The 16,222-nt window shown below is 42.9% G+C and overlaps 1 protein-coding gene across 17 annotated transcripts in view; it reads left to right on the top strand.

Moving 5' to 3' along the window:
• The window catches only part of NCOA3 (nuclear receptor coactivator 3), a 126,004-nt gene that overhangs the window by 106,480 nt on the left and 3,302 nt on the right, over window positions 1-16,222 (top strand). For 14 of the 17 annotated variants that reach the window (XM_072996882.2, XM_078392664.1, XM_072996883.2 and 11 more), the window contains 6 exons: window positions 59-230; window positions 4,073-4,369; window positions 4,803-4,907; window positions 6,648-6,876; window positions 13,775-13,949; window positions 15,657-15,798. In XM_072996882.2, coding sequence (XP_072852983.2) covers window positions 59-230; window positions 4,073-4,369; window positions 4,803-4,907; window positions 6,648-6,876; window positions 13,775-13,949; window positions 15,657-15,798 — 1,120 coding nt within the window. The remainder of the gene's footprint in view (window positions 1-58; window positions 231-4,072; window positions 4,370-4,802; window positions 4,908-6,647; window positions 6,877-13,774; window positions 13,950-15,656; window positions 15,799-16,222) is intronic. The other 3 variants (XM_078392663.1, XM_078392661.1, XM_078392662.1) reach the window with 1 other exon arrangement.

Genomic DNA, 16,222 nt, shown 5'->3' with positions numbered 1-16,222 from the left:
GAGGACATATGTAAACTCTCATCAATATTCTTAGTATTGAAACGCTTGACTTTCCTAGGCAGCTGCTTAGAAATTCCCTGGATGAACTCTTATATTCTGCTCCAAGTGTTGATGGCCAAAGCGATGAAAGGGCCCTTTTAGATCAACTACACACATTGTTGAGCAGTACAGATGTCACTAGCCTTGAAGAAATTGACAGAGCCTTGGGAATTCCTGATCTTGTAAATCAAGTAAGTCACAAATGCTGTTTTGCTTGGTTGAGCACCATTAGAATATATGGGTAAATTGTGGTACACTCTTGCTCTAATACAGTGTAGATTTTTTTCCCTCTTGGGCAGTCTTTTTTCTTTATGTACCATATTTTTCGCTCCATAAGACACACCTGATGATAAGACGCACCTAATTTAAAATTAAATAAGTAAATAATAATAATTTGAAGGAAAAAAACTCTGCCCCAACCAGCTCATCATCCAGAAGCGTTCCCTGCCCCGGAAGGGGAGGAGAAGGGCGGCGTGGTGGCGATGGCGGCGGCGTGAAGCCAAAGAAGATTTGTCTCGATTGGCCGGGCCTAAAATCCTGTTTTCTTTCCGTGTGCTGTCGGGCTTGGGTTGGGAAGGTAAAAAAAGACTGGCAGTGGGGGGGGGGGCATATGGAGCGAAAAATATGGTACTTGTTTTCTTTAGAATCAATTAGAATGTAAAAACCTCCGCCCCAGCCAGCTCATCATCAGGAAGCGCTCCCTGCCCTGGAAGGGGAGGAGAAGGGCGGCGTGGTGACGATGGTGGCGGCAGGAAGCCAAAGAAGATTTGTCTCGATTGGCCGGGTATAAAATCCTGTTTTCTTTCCGTGTGCTGTCGGGCTTGGGTTGGGAAGGTAAAAAAAGACTGGCAGTGGGGAGGGGGCATATGGAGCGAAAAATATGGTACAGTGGTGCCCTGCATAGCGATGTTAATCCATTCAAGGATTAACGTCGCTATCTGGATTCTTCGCTATGCGGGGGTGACCCATTGGGGAAAAACTCACCAGTAAGCGAAGAATCCCCTATCCGGCCACCATTTTCGCCGCCTCGGTAAGCAAGGCATGAAAACACTGCGGGCAGCCATTTCCCCCCAGCTGGGCGGCACAGGCTTCGGAGAGACCACGGAGAAAACCCTCCCCCGTGGTCGCTCCGAAGCCTTCTCCCCCAGCTGGGCGGCGCTGGCTTCGGAGAGACGGCGGAGAAAACCCTCCCCTGCAGTCACTCTAAAGCCTTCTCCCCCAGCTGGGCGGCACTGGCTTTGGAGAGACCGCGGGGGAGGGCTCCTTCCGAAGCACCCGCCGGTCAGCTGGGGGAAAATGGAGCCTATGGGGAAAAATTGCTTTGCGATTTTTCCCCATAGGAAACATCGCTTTTGCGATCACAAAATCCGCATCGCTATGCGGATTCGTCATTAAACGGGGCGCTCGTTCTGCGAGGCACCACTGTACTTGTTTTCTTTAGAATTAATTATAATTAAAAAAAACCTCAACCCCAACCAGCTCATCATCCGGAAGCGCTCCCTGGCGATGGTGGCGGCAGGAAGCCAGTATCCGCTCCATAAGACGCACACACTCCCCCCCACTTTTTTGTGGGGGAAGTGTGTCCTGTGGAGTGAAAAATATAGTAGTTTTAGGTCTTTGCAATTTCCAACTCAAAACTGAACCCTGCCCACCATCTGCTTTTCTTGTAGTCTACTTTTCTTACTGTTCTGGGGTGGGAGTAAAGGAAAAGGTTGATCAAAATGGTGAGCTGAATTCAGTGTGCTGTATTACAAGTCATGCAGATCTCATCTATAAACAAGGTGTTGCAGTACCCCTTTGAAAATTTATTTTGAGAAAATGGTTCCTTTAAAAAAAATGAAGCAATGCTTCTCATCTAAGAACCATTTCCTCTTAATTGTGCTTCTACTATGTTATAATTAAATATTCAGCTGTCTTTTCTACAGTGTAGTTGAGGTGATGTGATATCGTAGTGGTCATAATTTAACAGTTCTGATCAAGTGAAACTGGATTCTCAGAAGTGTCTGACAGGTGATGGATTCTGTTTTGATAGGAGTAGCTTAGGAAACTTCGAATCTATTTCCGGTTATAGTAGACATGTATTCACATAGAAGCAGACAAGTTAGGAGACAGTTTCAGTCTTTGTATCCTTGCAGTCTACTGTCATTGGGAGAAAGCTGTCACAGTCCACCTAGTCAGGTGGCTTAAAAGCTTCAGTGGCATAAAGCTGTTAAGTCACTCACTGCCCATTCCACCAGGAGCACAGCCACTGTGGTTGCCTTTAATACTAGTCTACTGTTGGAAGATGTCTGTAAGGCAGCTTGTGGAAGGTTTGGTCTTTATTCAACATTACAGAATGGACTTCTTTGCTTCCATAGAAGCATCCTTTGCTAGTTGGATATCATGGTAGATAGTGGAACACCTCGGGCCCTAGCACTAAATTGTTTCCTTCTCAAAGGATAGATATTTGGCCTTCTTTCCTTCCCTGAGTGTTATGGGCTTAGTTAATTTCCTTTTGCCGGGATGTTCTCCCCAATTACATGAAAAAGGAACACTGGTACTTAAATTTTGTGTGCGTGAAGGAGGACTGTCTCCTTCCCTACCCCATGCCCAAGGAGACAGAGTGAGTCTTTCACTTCTTCTGACCTCCTTTGCACAGGTGTTGCTTTTTGATTTTGTGAGTTCCTTGTGTTAAGCAGCTGGAGAAGAGACTGAACTTTCAGGGTTATCCAACCTGTTAATGAGTGTTCTGAATCAGTGTGATTGGTTAACAATGCTGCCTCATGAAGAAAATGAGAGGGTGGGAGGGATGATCCATCTGTGAGGATGTTCCCCTTCGACTATGCAAAAGGGATGTGTAATGGTAACCACGTTGCTCTTACTGTCACTATTTTGGTTAGTTCTGGAAAAGAATATTTAGCCTTGCCATAGTTTCACCCAGGATTGAATGTGCACAGGTACCTGAGGATCTTGGACATTGGGGTTTGTCTTACTGTCAGAAGCCCCTAGTCTGAAGAAACACTATTCTGAGTTTTTCTTTGTTTTAACTTATCATATGCTTCCATCAAATATAGTATTCAAAAAGTTCTATCTGTCAAGATTCTCAGTCATCCAGGTGCGGTTATCTGGAGTCATGGCAACTGAACTTCTTTCTTGTTAGGTTGAAATGTTTATTTATTTATTTATTTATTTATTTATTTATTTATTTATTTATTTATTTATTTATTTAATTGATTGATTTGTATCCCTCCCATCTGATCTATGCAACCACTCTGGGCTTCTTTTCTTGCTAGGCTGAAATGTTTCACTACTCATCCAAGCAGCTTCTTCAATCTAGGGAGACTTGGTAGGAGATCCCTCATATATTCTCCACTTTGGTTTCACTTCTCCCTAGTCTGAATAGGCCCTGCAGTCTTTCTCCACCCATTGTTATGGGTAGTTGACAGTCCTTAACAGTGATCTTTCTTGTGTTTGTCCCTAATCCTTCTGGGGACCGATGAAAGGGCATCATGATAAATAGGAGACAGATTGCATCTAAGGCCTCCACCCCCCACCCCCACCCCCACCCCCGTTCAGTGAGGGATTTTCTATATGCCTTTTCTATATTCTATTTTCTATAGTTTCTACATGTATGGCCTCCCAAACCTCTATCCTCTCAGTCCAAAATGAATAGTCTTGGTCATCAAACGAGCCTATTCAGACCAGGGGGAAGTGAAACCAATGTGGATGATATATCAGGGTTATCCTACCAACTCTCCTCAGATTGAAGAAGCTGCTTGGATGAACAGTGAAACATTTCAGCCTAGCAAGAAAGAAGCCCAGTTGCCATGACTCAACTTTTAAAAAGTTATAGTATACTTTTGCACAAAAGATTTGAATTCTTCTCGACTATCCTCAAATCTGATTGATAATTCAGTTTGTATATCAGAGTTTAGGTTAAGACAACCCCTCCAGTTTTAAAAAATGCAGAGTTTTTTTGTATAACTCTTTTTAATATCTTTAATATGCTGTTGTGTTGTGTAAAGTATATTTGAAAATTCTGTGTTCTTTAAAGGGGCAAGCTTTGGAACCCAAACAAGAATCCTTTCATGGGCAAGAATCTACAATAATGATTGACCAGAAGCCTCCAATATATGGTCAACCCTACCAGGGACAGGGAGCAGCAATGCCAGGAGGTTTTAGTAGCATGCAAGGCCAACAGGCAGCATTTAACTCTGTGATGAATCAGATGAATCAGCAGAGCAATTTTCCAATGCAAAGTATGCATCCTCGAGCAAATGTCATGAGGCCAAGAACAAATACGCCAAAGCAACTACGCATGCAGCTCCAACAGAGGCTTCAGGGGCAGCAGGTAATTTAGTTAATTTATAGCACCTTCCTGAAGAGAGAACCTTTATCTTGTAGCAAAGGATTAAGACAGTGTATTATATTGTTTAAACTTAGCATCTGATGATATATGTTATTTCTGAGCAAACATATTTATTCCTTATTGCTCTTCTGTTGTCTTCAATTCAGTTCAGAACTTCTGAGATCCCAAGTGCTGGTGATGGTTTCCTGAATTACATTTTTCCTAGTAATTCTGTTGCATATTAAGTTGAAAATAAATGCTTAGGTTCATATCTTTATGTTCTACTAGTCTTCTTTTCAGAATAATTGATGAGACACAGGTTTTCAGTTTCGTTTGATGATTCTACATTACCTGTATTTGTAGTATAAATTGTGTTTTAAAGAAATCTGTTTGATGTTTTTTGATGTAGTTCTGCTAACTGTTGCTTCCTCTTAAGTTTTTGAATCAGACGCGTCAAACACTTGATATAAAAATGGAGAATGCTAATCCTGCTAATGCATCAATGATGAGACCTGTTATGCCTCCCCAGATGGGATCACAAGTGAGTTATTGTCACTGTTTTCTCTGTCAGCATCTTCATCATTGCAATTATTCCATATAGCAGTGTTGCAAATCAGATTGTACAGTGATCTCCCACTTTTAGTTTTTCTATATTTTTGCCCCCTTCATGTCTGTCTGCAGTTTCTAAATATCAACACAGTGCTATGTCTTCTACCCCAACCCCTTTTTGCCCTGTTCATGTAGCTGAACCATGCTGTTTCAATGGCTTTAAAATCGTTTGGATATGTTATCTATTAAATCTAACTTACAGTCATAGAAAATTTTCAGGGCTTGAAAAAAGCACTCATTCACTTGTCTTTGATGAGTTAAAAATGCTGCTCGGCAAGTCACAGCTCCCTCCCTCCCTGCCTCCTTCCCCTCCACCTGTTTCACTCTCTCTAATCCTGCAGTCCTCCCCTCCACTCTCCCATTGCAAAAGGAAAACTGTCCTCTTCTTGCGAGAAGAGAATTCGAGTGGTACATAGAGTTATAGCTCTGCAGAAGAATGTAGAGTAGTCCTATGCTGGAGAATATGGAGAGTCCCTGTTCCCAATTTCAACCAAATACATCCTGGGGTGGGAGGGAACCATGGCTCCTTAAGAGGCCAGGTGCTTTTGCTTTCAGTTTTATTTTTGCTGGAGACATTCGAAAGAAAAGCAATCAAAATACAAGCTTCATGACGCAGGTAATAAAGCAACCCAAATCTGAGAGTATAAATCAGTGATTCCCAATCCTAATAAATTGCAAGGCTATAGTCTGGTCATGCTGACTGGTGAAATTTTTGAGTGACTGGTGAGACATTCTAAAATTTTTCAAGCCCTGATTAAATTTTATTCAGGAGTTTGGGACTTGTGGGCGCAGGTGGTCCAGCAAGCATGGAATTTCCACCTTTGACTCAACACTGAGGTTGCACAAGTAAAACTAGGTAACAAGTAAAGTGGAGTGCTTACTCCATTCTTTTCTGCCCCTCCCGTTTTCCATTCTTTTCTGTCCCTTCCCCTCCCTCGACAGTCATTCAGCATTTCAAGAACAATAAAATCCTTAGTTCTCATTAGTCTATGAGTTACTTCCTGAAATATGTTTGGAAACATCTGCAAACTTGGTATTCACTGGCTCTGCTGTCTTGTGCAGAAAGAGTACCATTTTGGTTATATAAAGTTAGACACTATCTTTTAGTGTATGAATTTGCAGTAGTATATAATGGTTGGCATCCTGTTCACAATCAATTCCATACATCTACAGGTTGATGATGTTAACAGCCACAGATTTTAATTTAAACTTTCCTATTCCTATCCTGGTTCTGAGCTTCCTTAAGAATCCTTTTCGACCTGGGGAAGCCTTTGGGAGCAATGAGGGAGCATTCTTTAATATCCAAAAATCACTGCTAGGGGTCCCGATACCAGTTCTTGGACTAGTGGTGGTGATTTTTGGATTTTAAAGGCTCTCCCCTCTATCCTAAGACTCCCAAAAGACAGGCTTCCATAGCTTGAAATAGATCGCAAGAGAATCTTAAAATCTGGAAGGGGGTGAAGAGGAAAGTTTAAATTGAAGTCTATGGCTGATGCCTTCATCGGCCTTTATGCACATAGTCACACAGGATTCCTTCCATTATGAGCACTTGGATGTTGATACTTATTATTGCTACGAAATGAAGGTACAACTTCTATACTTCTCTTGTTCTGATGGTTTTAGTGCTTTCTTTGTAGTCTGTAATGCTTTTTTTTTTTTTTTTTGGTGTTAGCAGCAAGGCTTCCTTAATGCTCAGATGGTGGCTCAGCGAAACAGGGAGTTAATAAGTCATCATATTAGACAACAAAGGATGGCAATGATGATGCAACAGCAACAGCAGCAATCTCAGGCCTTCAGTCCTCCCCCAAATGTGACTGCTTCAGGAAGCATAGATGGTGCTGTTACAGGTCCTCCAATGGCTCCACTACCACCTCGGCAATTTTCTTACCCATCAAATTATGGTACTTGCTCCATTGTTCACTTTTCTTTTTCTCCTTTCTGTTTCTTGTGGTTTGTGGTGGCTTGCGTGAATTGCACAAACACTTTAGATATAATTATTAATGCAATAGTGTAAAAGTAGGGCATCTGCAACCAAATAGTCTACTACAAAATGTATGTTATATTTTAAAATATAATTGTAAGAATTGATTATCTTTATTTGTAGATAACTATTTTATTTTATTTATACATGCCTGTAGAGTTAGTTAATATGAATGTTGGACTAGGATCTGGTTTCTATGTATTCTCTGCTCGGCCATGGAAACTCATGGGGGTGGTAACAAGATAAACTACTTCTTGAATATCTTACCTACCTCAAAACCCCCAGAAAGGGTGCCACAAGTCAGAAGTGACTTGATGGCACAGAGCAACAATATATATACACAACTCTATCTTTACATAGCTGTTTCAGACCCACCTTCATTCAGACTGTAGCTTGAAAAACATGTAGCTCTCAAAATATCGTCTAGTTTCAAGTTCCATAAGCCCTAAGCAGCATGACCAATGGCCAGGGACGACAGGAGCTGTAGTCTGATGCTTGGAGATGGGAAAGTTCTCAAGACAGTAGAGAATTAGACAGTAGAGCAGACTTTGATATTGTAAATACTTGATAAACAAGTATTTAAGATATTGTTCTGGCTTGCTATATTTGAATTAATCCTTTAAAATTTTTCTAGCTTTGAGATTTTTTATAGCCACAAGAAGTTTATTTAAGGCTATACCACTTATACTAGATGCTAGATAAGATAAAAGTGGCACACCTCAGTAGCGGCTATATTTCTAACCCTCAATAATATGACCAGGGGATGTGTTGGAATGAAACACAACCAATGAAAAAGGAGAGAGTTTTCCCCATATTGCAATCAGCCTGGGTTTTAAACCATATTTCTTCAGTGTGGTCTCTGTGAATCACGCATTCGGGTTAAATCAGCGCCTGCGCTGGAACTTCGGAACCTTCTAGAGCTTTTCTGAAAAAGATACAAAGTTTAGGTTGCCCCTAGGACGCATGCTCCATTCCCTCCCCGCCTCCAGTTCCTTTTTTTCCCGCCATTGTGCTAGGAACATTTCAGACAGAACTCTCTATTTTGATCGATATGGCTTGATTTTGGACTGTATTTTTGGCTATTCTTGCTTCTATTGCCCCTTAATCTTGGACTGCTTCGACTATTCTCTTGCCTGATGGACTTTGGCTCTTGTTTGACTGGTTTTTCCCACGCTTTGTGGATTGCCAGATTGCCAGGCTGATTGCCTCAGCGGGAAGCGCCATTATCAGCTCAGCGGGAGGCTCCATTATCCACTTATCTCCTGATTACCGTGAGAATTTAGGCTCCTATAGCCTTCTGTCTACTGTTTTATGTCCCCAACAGGCCCTTTTAGTAAATGTAAGGTGTGCTCCAGGAAAATACCCTTTTATGATAAACATAGTCTTTGTTTATTTTGCTTCAGGGATGCGCACAATACATCTACTTGCCGCCATTGTAAAGAATTTACTAAGGCTGCTTTGAAAGCGCACCAGCAGAGACTTAAACTTTATCTTTGGGAAAAGACACTGTTTGCAACCCATCCCTCAGAGATGGAGACTTCCTCCAATCCTTCAGGGACCCCTCATTCTGAGATGACTGTGTCTCTTCACTCTACATCAACTTCCAAGTCATCTAAGCCTTCTAAGAAAGCCACCTCAGGTCCCTCCAAGAAGGCTCCTTCTACATCTAAGGGGTCTGTTCCCAATGACATTGCAAAGGCTAAAAAACAGGTGGGACAGCCTAAGAAGTCCAAGGCTAAAGAGATCACCTCTCTTCCACCTGTTACACCCTCACTGCCTTCACAGATTTTGGAGGATTCCTCAAGGGACCATGAATCCCTATCTGAAGCGGCTACATCTTTGCCACTCTCCCAGCAACCTGAGGCACCACTTGAGCCTGGGCATTCACTCAGTCTGGATAAATTTGAGGACGCTGTGTTATCCAGCCCTCATTCTGTCCATCTTGGCCCTGCATCTGCTGGCCGGGCGACTGAGACTCTGCATTCCCCCTCTTGCTCCCCGAGGAGAGATCTCCCTCCTCGCAAAAAGGGGTCGAAAAGGCGGCATTCTTCTTCTGATCAACGTCGTGATTCTGACGTGGAGACTTTCCAATGTTGGAAGAGACACAGGCATGAACGATCCGGATGCAGTCGTTCAGCACGAACGTCCTCTTCCTCTTCTAGTTACTGCAGGCACAGAAGGAGGTGCTATTCTCCCTCTTCGACCTTGAGTTCTTCACCTTCTCCACATCAACATCAACAAGCTCATGCTGCTCTACCCATTATGGATATGAAGGCTTCTAAAAAGACTTCATCTACCTCGATGTCGAGGGCTAAAAGTGCCCAACAAAACACTCAGTTATCCTTAGCTGAGACTGCTGTGCATAGAGTTCCATTTGAGGAAGATGACCAGCTTTGTGAGGTGTCTTCCAATCAAGATGAGGAGATTTTCGCTCCTTTGCAAGCCCAGTCACCAGTGGAGGCGGACTCTTTTGAGTCAGATACAGGGAATCCCCATCCATCCTCTCTCCCTCTGAGGATTTCTCCTCTTATTCACAGATGGTGACCAGAATGGCTAATGTTTTGAAAATGCAAACACAACTTCTACCTCCTCCAACAGATGATCCCATTTTTGGTGACATCGATCGAGAGTCTTCTCAACCACTGAGCCTCAACTACATTTCCCAGCTCTTTACTCTGATTACGGAGATGAAGTCAATTTCTTGTCTAAGCATCCTGCTCCCAACTCTGTTATTGTCTATGCGAATGCGTCTAAGGCTTCAGGGAAGCCACATGTTACTCCCACCAATAAAGAAGGCAGGAAGATGGATGTGTTGGGTAGGAAAATCTACAACTTCCAGTCCTTCCTGCTAAAGATATGCAATTTCCAGGCAGCAATGGGAGCATACCAGAAGCATCTCTGGAATAAAGTACTGCCAGCACCTCAAGCTGCCCCTGAGGATATCAGGCAAGAGTGTTTAAATTCCCATGCTGAAGCTATGACATTGTCCAAGCACCAGAGATTGGCAGCAAGACATGCCACAGATGTTTCGGCTAAGACTTTGAACTCTGTCATAACCCTTCGACGCCACGCCTGGCTTAGGACATCTGGTATTATTGAGGACGTGAAAAAGCAAATTGAAGAACAGGCTTTTGATACAAAAGGTTTATTTAACGAAAAGACTGTCCATACATGAAAGCAAGAAAACTGCTAAATTTTACACCATTCACCAACAACCTTATTTCCAAAAACAACAATGGCAAAGGCAATTTCCCCAGCAGCAGTTTCAGCAGCAGGCTTCTCAGGAGTACAGGCCTTACAGGAGCTCTCAAGGTAGATCTTCTCAGCAGTCTTCTACTGCTCCACCCTATAAACAGCAAACATCACATAAGCATCAATCTTATCATCCACCCAACAAGAAATCCAAGCAGTACCTTTGACTGCATAAACCCTCTGCTTCAGGACCATCACACATGGCTTGCCCCATTTTATCACAATTGGCAAAGGATATCAAAGGACAATTGGGTACTGAACATCATCAAATTCGGCTACCGGCTAGAGTTGGTAGAACTCCCTCTTCTAGGGTATCTGCGAATGACAACATCCAATCCCACCCTGGAGGAGGAGGTTCTCACTCTACTCCCAAAGAATGCAATACAGCGGGTCCCTCGTCAAGACATTCTCGGGGTTTTACTCCTGGTATATCACCATTCCAAAAAAGGATGGAGGTCTCAGACCCATACTGGACCTCAGGGACCTCAACACTTATTTTCAGCCATGCTGGTTCCGGATGGTCACCCTGGAGTCCATTGTCCACCTGTTGAGAAAGGGAGATTGGTTTGTGCTTATAGACCTGAAGACGCATACTTCCACGTCACCATACACCATCATCACAGGAAGTATCTGTGGTTCATAATCAACAACTAGGTTTACCAGTATGCGGCCTTACCATTCGGCTTAGCAACAGCTCCGCCCACGTTTACAAAGTGCATGGCCCCAGTGGCTGCATTTCTACATCTTCAAGGTGTAAAAGTATTCCCCTACATCGACGATTGGCTCATAGTGTCGTTGTCCAGACGGAAAGCCATTCAGGACACCACATTCACTCTCCACACTCTACAAAGTCTAGGCCTCACCATAAATTTCGAGAAATCTACCCTAAAGCCGTCTCGAGTTATGAGTTACATAGGAGCAACACTGGACTCCAGAAAGGCAAGGCTCTTTCTTCCTCCAGAGTACATCTACAAACTACAGACTGCTCTTCAAAAGTTTCAACCACACACCCTGGTATCAGCACATCATGCGCAACATCTGCTGGGTCTCATGGCCTCAACTACAGCATCCTTACCACATGCCAGGCTAAAAATGCACTCGCTACAGGCTTGGTTTCTCCATCATTTCGACCCAGTGTTAGTGGATCTGAGGAAGAAGATCCTAGTCACCCCAGAGCTGGCAAAACAACGTATAGTGGTGGGGTTTCCGACCCCATCTACTAATGGGCCGCCCATTTCAACCTTTGCAACTCTCTGCACAAGTAACAACAGATGCGAGCCCCACAGGCTGGGGAGCTCATTGCAACGGTCATACCATACATACCCTCTGGTCACATCGCCAAAGAGGACTCCACATCAACCACCTGGAGATGCTAGCAGTGATCAAGTCGTTCAGAGCCTTCCTGCCACTGATACATGGTCGTGGTGTACAAGTTGTAACAGACAACACCACGACCTTGTATTACATCAACAAGCAGGGTGGGACGAGGTCCTTGTCCCTTCTCTACTTTGCAGTGCACCTGTGGGAGTGGTGTTGCCACCATCACATTTATCCAGTGGCAATCCACATATCCACATCGGAAAACCAACTGGCAGACGAGCTGAGTCACCGGAAGGGACAATCCCACGAGTGGGAACTGGACGACGATGTATTCCAGATGCTGTGCAGAAGATGGGGCCAACCAACCATCAACATGTTCGCTTCGCACATGAACAGGAAGTGCGAGAGGTATGCATCTTGAGCAGGCAGGGGCATCAGTTCCCAGGGAGATGCCTTCATGATACCATGGCAGGACCACCTTCTGTACCTGTTTCCACCGATCCCTCTGATCCAAAGATCTTTAGTCAGGATCAGACAGCAGAAGTCGTCAGCAGTTCTCATAGCACCATACTGGCCACGTCAATCATGGTTCCCTACTCTGGAGGAGTTGGCCACCGAAGTATTCAGACTTCCACTTGTACACATCTACTGATGCAGAATTCAGGGAATGTTCTACACCCGGAGTTGGACTGGCTGCGTGGAGGATCTGCCTGAAATCAAAGAGGTGTTAGACAAATCCAAAAAACCATTTACTATTCTCTTATACAAATATGAATAATTTGTTTTGCCACTGCCAGAAACCTCCAGACCTCTCCAGTCTCCCTACAGACTTTGCTCCTTTCTCTCAAACATCTTTTTGATCTCGGCCTTACCTTGTCGACCCTCAAGGTGTACATTTCTGCAGTAGTCTCTTTCCAACCTAGGGACTCAGAATCTTCACGTCTCTTTTCTCATCCTACATTGAAAGCATTCTTAAAAGGTCTAATCAACATTTGCCCGCCTACACGACCTCCAGTACCTCAGTGGTCCCTTACATTGGTTCTGCAATCACTCACGAAACATCCCTTTGAGCCTATGGCTTCCTGTGATGTTAAGTTTCTTTCCCTAAAGACTCTGTTTCTAGTTGCAGTTACGTCTGCTAGAAGATCAAGTGAGTTGGCAGCCCTAAGGTCTGATCCTCCTTACCTGCAATTCTATAATGACAAAGTTATGCTGTTTCCAGATGTTTCATTCCTGCCTAAAGTTGTTACAGATTTTCACCTCAAACAACCTATTTCATTACCTACCTTTTTTTCTGATCCTTCGTCTGACGTCGAGAAGGTGCTCCATTCCCTAGATGGTAGAAGGGCCTTAGCATATTATGTTTCCAGGACAAAAGGATTTTCGAAAATCTGAAAGACTTTTCCTGTGCTTCTTTGGACCACACAAGGGTTGTCCAGCATCATCTTCTACCTTGTCACGGTGGCTTGTCTCCATCATTACTCTTACCTACCAACTGGCAAGTAAAGATGTGCCTGAAGGTCTTAAACGACATTCCCCAAGGTCCATGGCGACATCGACTGCCTTACTACGTGGGGTGGACATTCCAGACATCTGCAAGGCTGCTACATGGTCCAGAGTGTCCACATTTGTCATCCACTACAGGTTGGACCTTCGTGCAAAGAAGGAGACGAGTTTTGGAAGGGCTGTCTTGACATCTGTCCTGCAGTGACAGCCGTCCTTCCGGTAAGTTAGCTTGTCAGTCACCCAAATGTGTGATTCACAGAGACCACGTTGAAGAAAGAAAGGTTACTTACCTGTAACCATGGTTCTTCAAGTGGATCTCTGTGAATTCACACATTCCCACCCGGCCTCCCCACTATCCGTCACTGCTTCTTTTGTAGTGAGCTCTTCCTCTAGCAATGGCGGATAAATGGAACTGGAGGCGGGGAGGGAATGGAGCATGCGTGCTAGGGGCAACCTAAACTTTGTATCTTTTTCAGAAAAGCTCTAGAAGGTTCCAAAGTTCCAGCGCTGGCGCTGATTTAACCCAAATGTGTGAATTCACAGAGATCCACTTGAAGAACCATGGTTACAGGTAAGTAACCTTTCTATTTGCCAGAGTTCCATATTAAGTGGAATATGCTTGAGCAGCTGTATAATTTTGTAAAGACAACTTTTGAGACATTTTCTGTTTCAGCAAAATGAAGTAAAGTCATAACAGTTTTAAAAACAACTACAAATTACTGTCTAATTTGCTTTTTCAGGAATGAGCCAGCAGCCAGATCAAGCCTTTGGCAGGGTATCGAGTCCCCCGAATCCTATGATGGCTCAGAGAATAGGTCCTTCTCAAAATCCCATGATGCAGCATCCTCAGGCTACACCAATATATCCTTCTCCTGAGATGAAGGGCTGGCCATCAGGAAATATGACCAGGAGCAGGTGAGAGGGAGAATCTCAGATGTGTTTTTGAAAGAAGCCTTCAAGTACAGTTATTGTAGGTATTTCGTTTTAAATAAACTGAAATATAGTAATATCTCACCCTATGAAATTAATCCATCATCCGGAATGTTACATAATGAGGAAATTACGTAAACAATGGGGCCGGCACTAGAAACCTCCAGGCATGATGTGTCCTTTTCCCATAAAAACATAAACCAAGGCAGCATTTTTTACAGATTTCGTCTCATAAACTGAAAATTATGTAAACCGAGGCATACGTAAACGGAGACACGCCTGTAGTAATTTTTAAAGACTAAATTACATTATTTTAAAAACATTACAGTCTCTTAAGGGACGTGGTGCTGCTGCGAGTAAAACCGCAGAAGCCTCTGTGCTGTAAGGTCGGAAGACCAGCAGTTGTAAGATCGAATACACGTGACAGAGTGAGCTCCCGTCACTTGTCCCAGCTCCTGCCAACCTAGCAGTTTGAAAGCATGCAAAAATGTGAGTAGATAAATAGGTACCACCATGGTGGGAAGGTAACGGCGTTCCGTGTCTAGTTGCGCTGGCTATGTGACCATGGAAACTGTCTACAGACAAACGCTGGCTCTACGTCTTGGAAACGGAGATGAGCACCGCTCTCTAGAGTCAGAAGTGACTGGACTAAATGTCAAGGGGAACCTTTACCTTTACAGCCTCTTAAGATGATCTCTCATACACAGTTATCTCCCATCCTGTTTTGTGATGAGATAGATATTTGTATTACAGAATATTTTTAAATTTTACTTTAAATTCCTTAATGTACACTAAAAATATGAAGCCTTTTAAGGGTTTTCTTTGTCTGAGTTTAAGAGTTAGCCATGTCTCAGCAAGCATAAAAGAAAAATAAACAAACACAACTAAAACACAAAATATTGTGGCACTTTAAGACAAAGAGATTTATATTAGTGTGAAATTTTGTGAATTACAATCCAGTTCCTCAGTAATGGGGATACAATATTTAGGCCAACAATTTATATACTCTGGCCAAAATTCTATTACCTTGTGGTGCAGAGGTTAAACTGCATTACATAGGGCTTTAAGCACTATGGGGCAGTATATAAGCAGCCCACTTTGCTCATGGAATGAATGGACTTGGTAAGTTAGCTGCTCTATAAGTTCCATTGATTGGAACTAACTTATTTTAACATAGTAGCAGTTAGAGTAGGCTCGTTTGAATCAGTGGAATTTTTGGATCAGTTGGCTCACGGAATCCCCACTGATTCAGTGGGCTCACTCTAGTGAGATTTACTACGTGCAACAGGATTTGAGCCACTGTGTGTGGTTTGGGGGACCAGGTGAAAGGGTATACAGACCCAGAGATAATGAACAATATTAGTAATATTAGCTTTGTCTGCATCCCATTTCATTTGGTTGCCACCCCACAAAATTTTAATGACTTTGAGCAAAACATATCATGATCTGGAAATAAGAAAACTGATCTTTACATTAACATTTTACAGAAATTTTTAAAATAGCTAAATGTGTGACACTTTTATTTCCTTTGACAAGGATTGGGATTGTAGAAGTAATGCAGTTTCTATTGCTTTCTATTGCTTTTTTCTATAATCTTTCTATTGCTATTATACTTGTATTGTGCCAGTCGCTGAAGTGAAATATGAAAAGACTCGTAAAATACATCTTTTGTTTTGGTTTTGTATCTTCTAGTTCTTTTCCACAGCAACAGTTCAACCATCCAGGAAACCCTGCAGCTTACAATATGTTGCACATGAACAGCAATGGTGGTCATATGGGGCAAATGAACATTAATACAATACCTATGACAGGAATGCCCATGGGTCCAGACCAGGTAAGATGTCAGTAACAGTTTGTTCATGTATAGATTACAAGACTTGCCTAGCCTCTTAAATTTCTGCTGCAGTAGATTATTCACAGATGGTCTTCAACCTTTTCATCTGTCATCTTTTATCACTGTGCATTGCTTTCTTCTTTCTGCTAGCCTGCCAAGTCCTGTAGCTCTGTTAGGAGGAGTGAAGCTACTAATTTGGGAAAGTTGTCACAGGCAAAAACACTTAATAAGTTTACTCAAGAAATCCATTCATATTTGAGATCCTAGCCTTCAAAGTACAGCAGCTTGTAACTACCAGTCACATATTTTCCTCATCAAAGTCAATCTCTGTTTTCTAAACTACTGATTACCACTTGATTTGCACTTCTATTCCTTAGTCTTCAAATCAGCAACAGAAGTTTTGTCTCATAATATTCTTATCCTT

The sequence above is a fragment of the Pogona vitticeps genome, chromosome 4 (assembly GCF_051106095.1).
Source record: "Pogona vitticeps strain Pit_001003342236 chromosome 4, PviZW2.1, whole genome shotgun sequence".
NCBI classification, from domain to species: domain Eukaryota; kingdom Metazoa; phylum Chordata; class Lepidosauria; order Squamata; family Agamidae; genus Pogona; species Pogona vitticeps.
The sequence above is the reverse complement of the archived record's forward strand: the minus strand, read 5'-3'. Positions and strand labels throughout refer to the sequence as shown.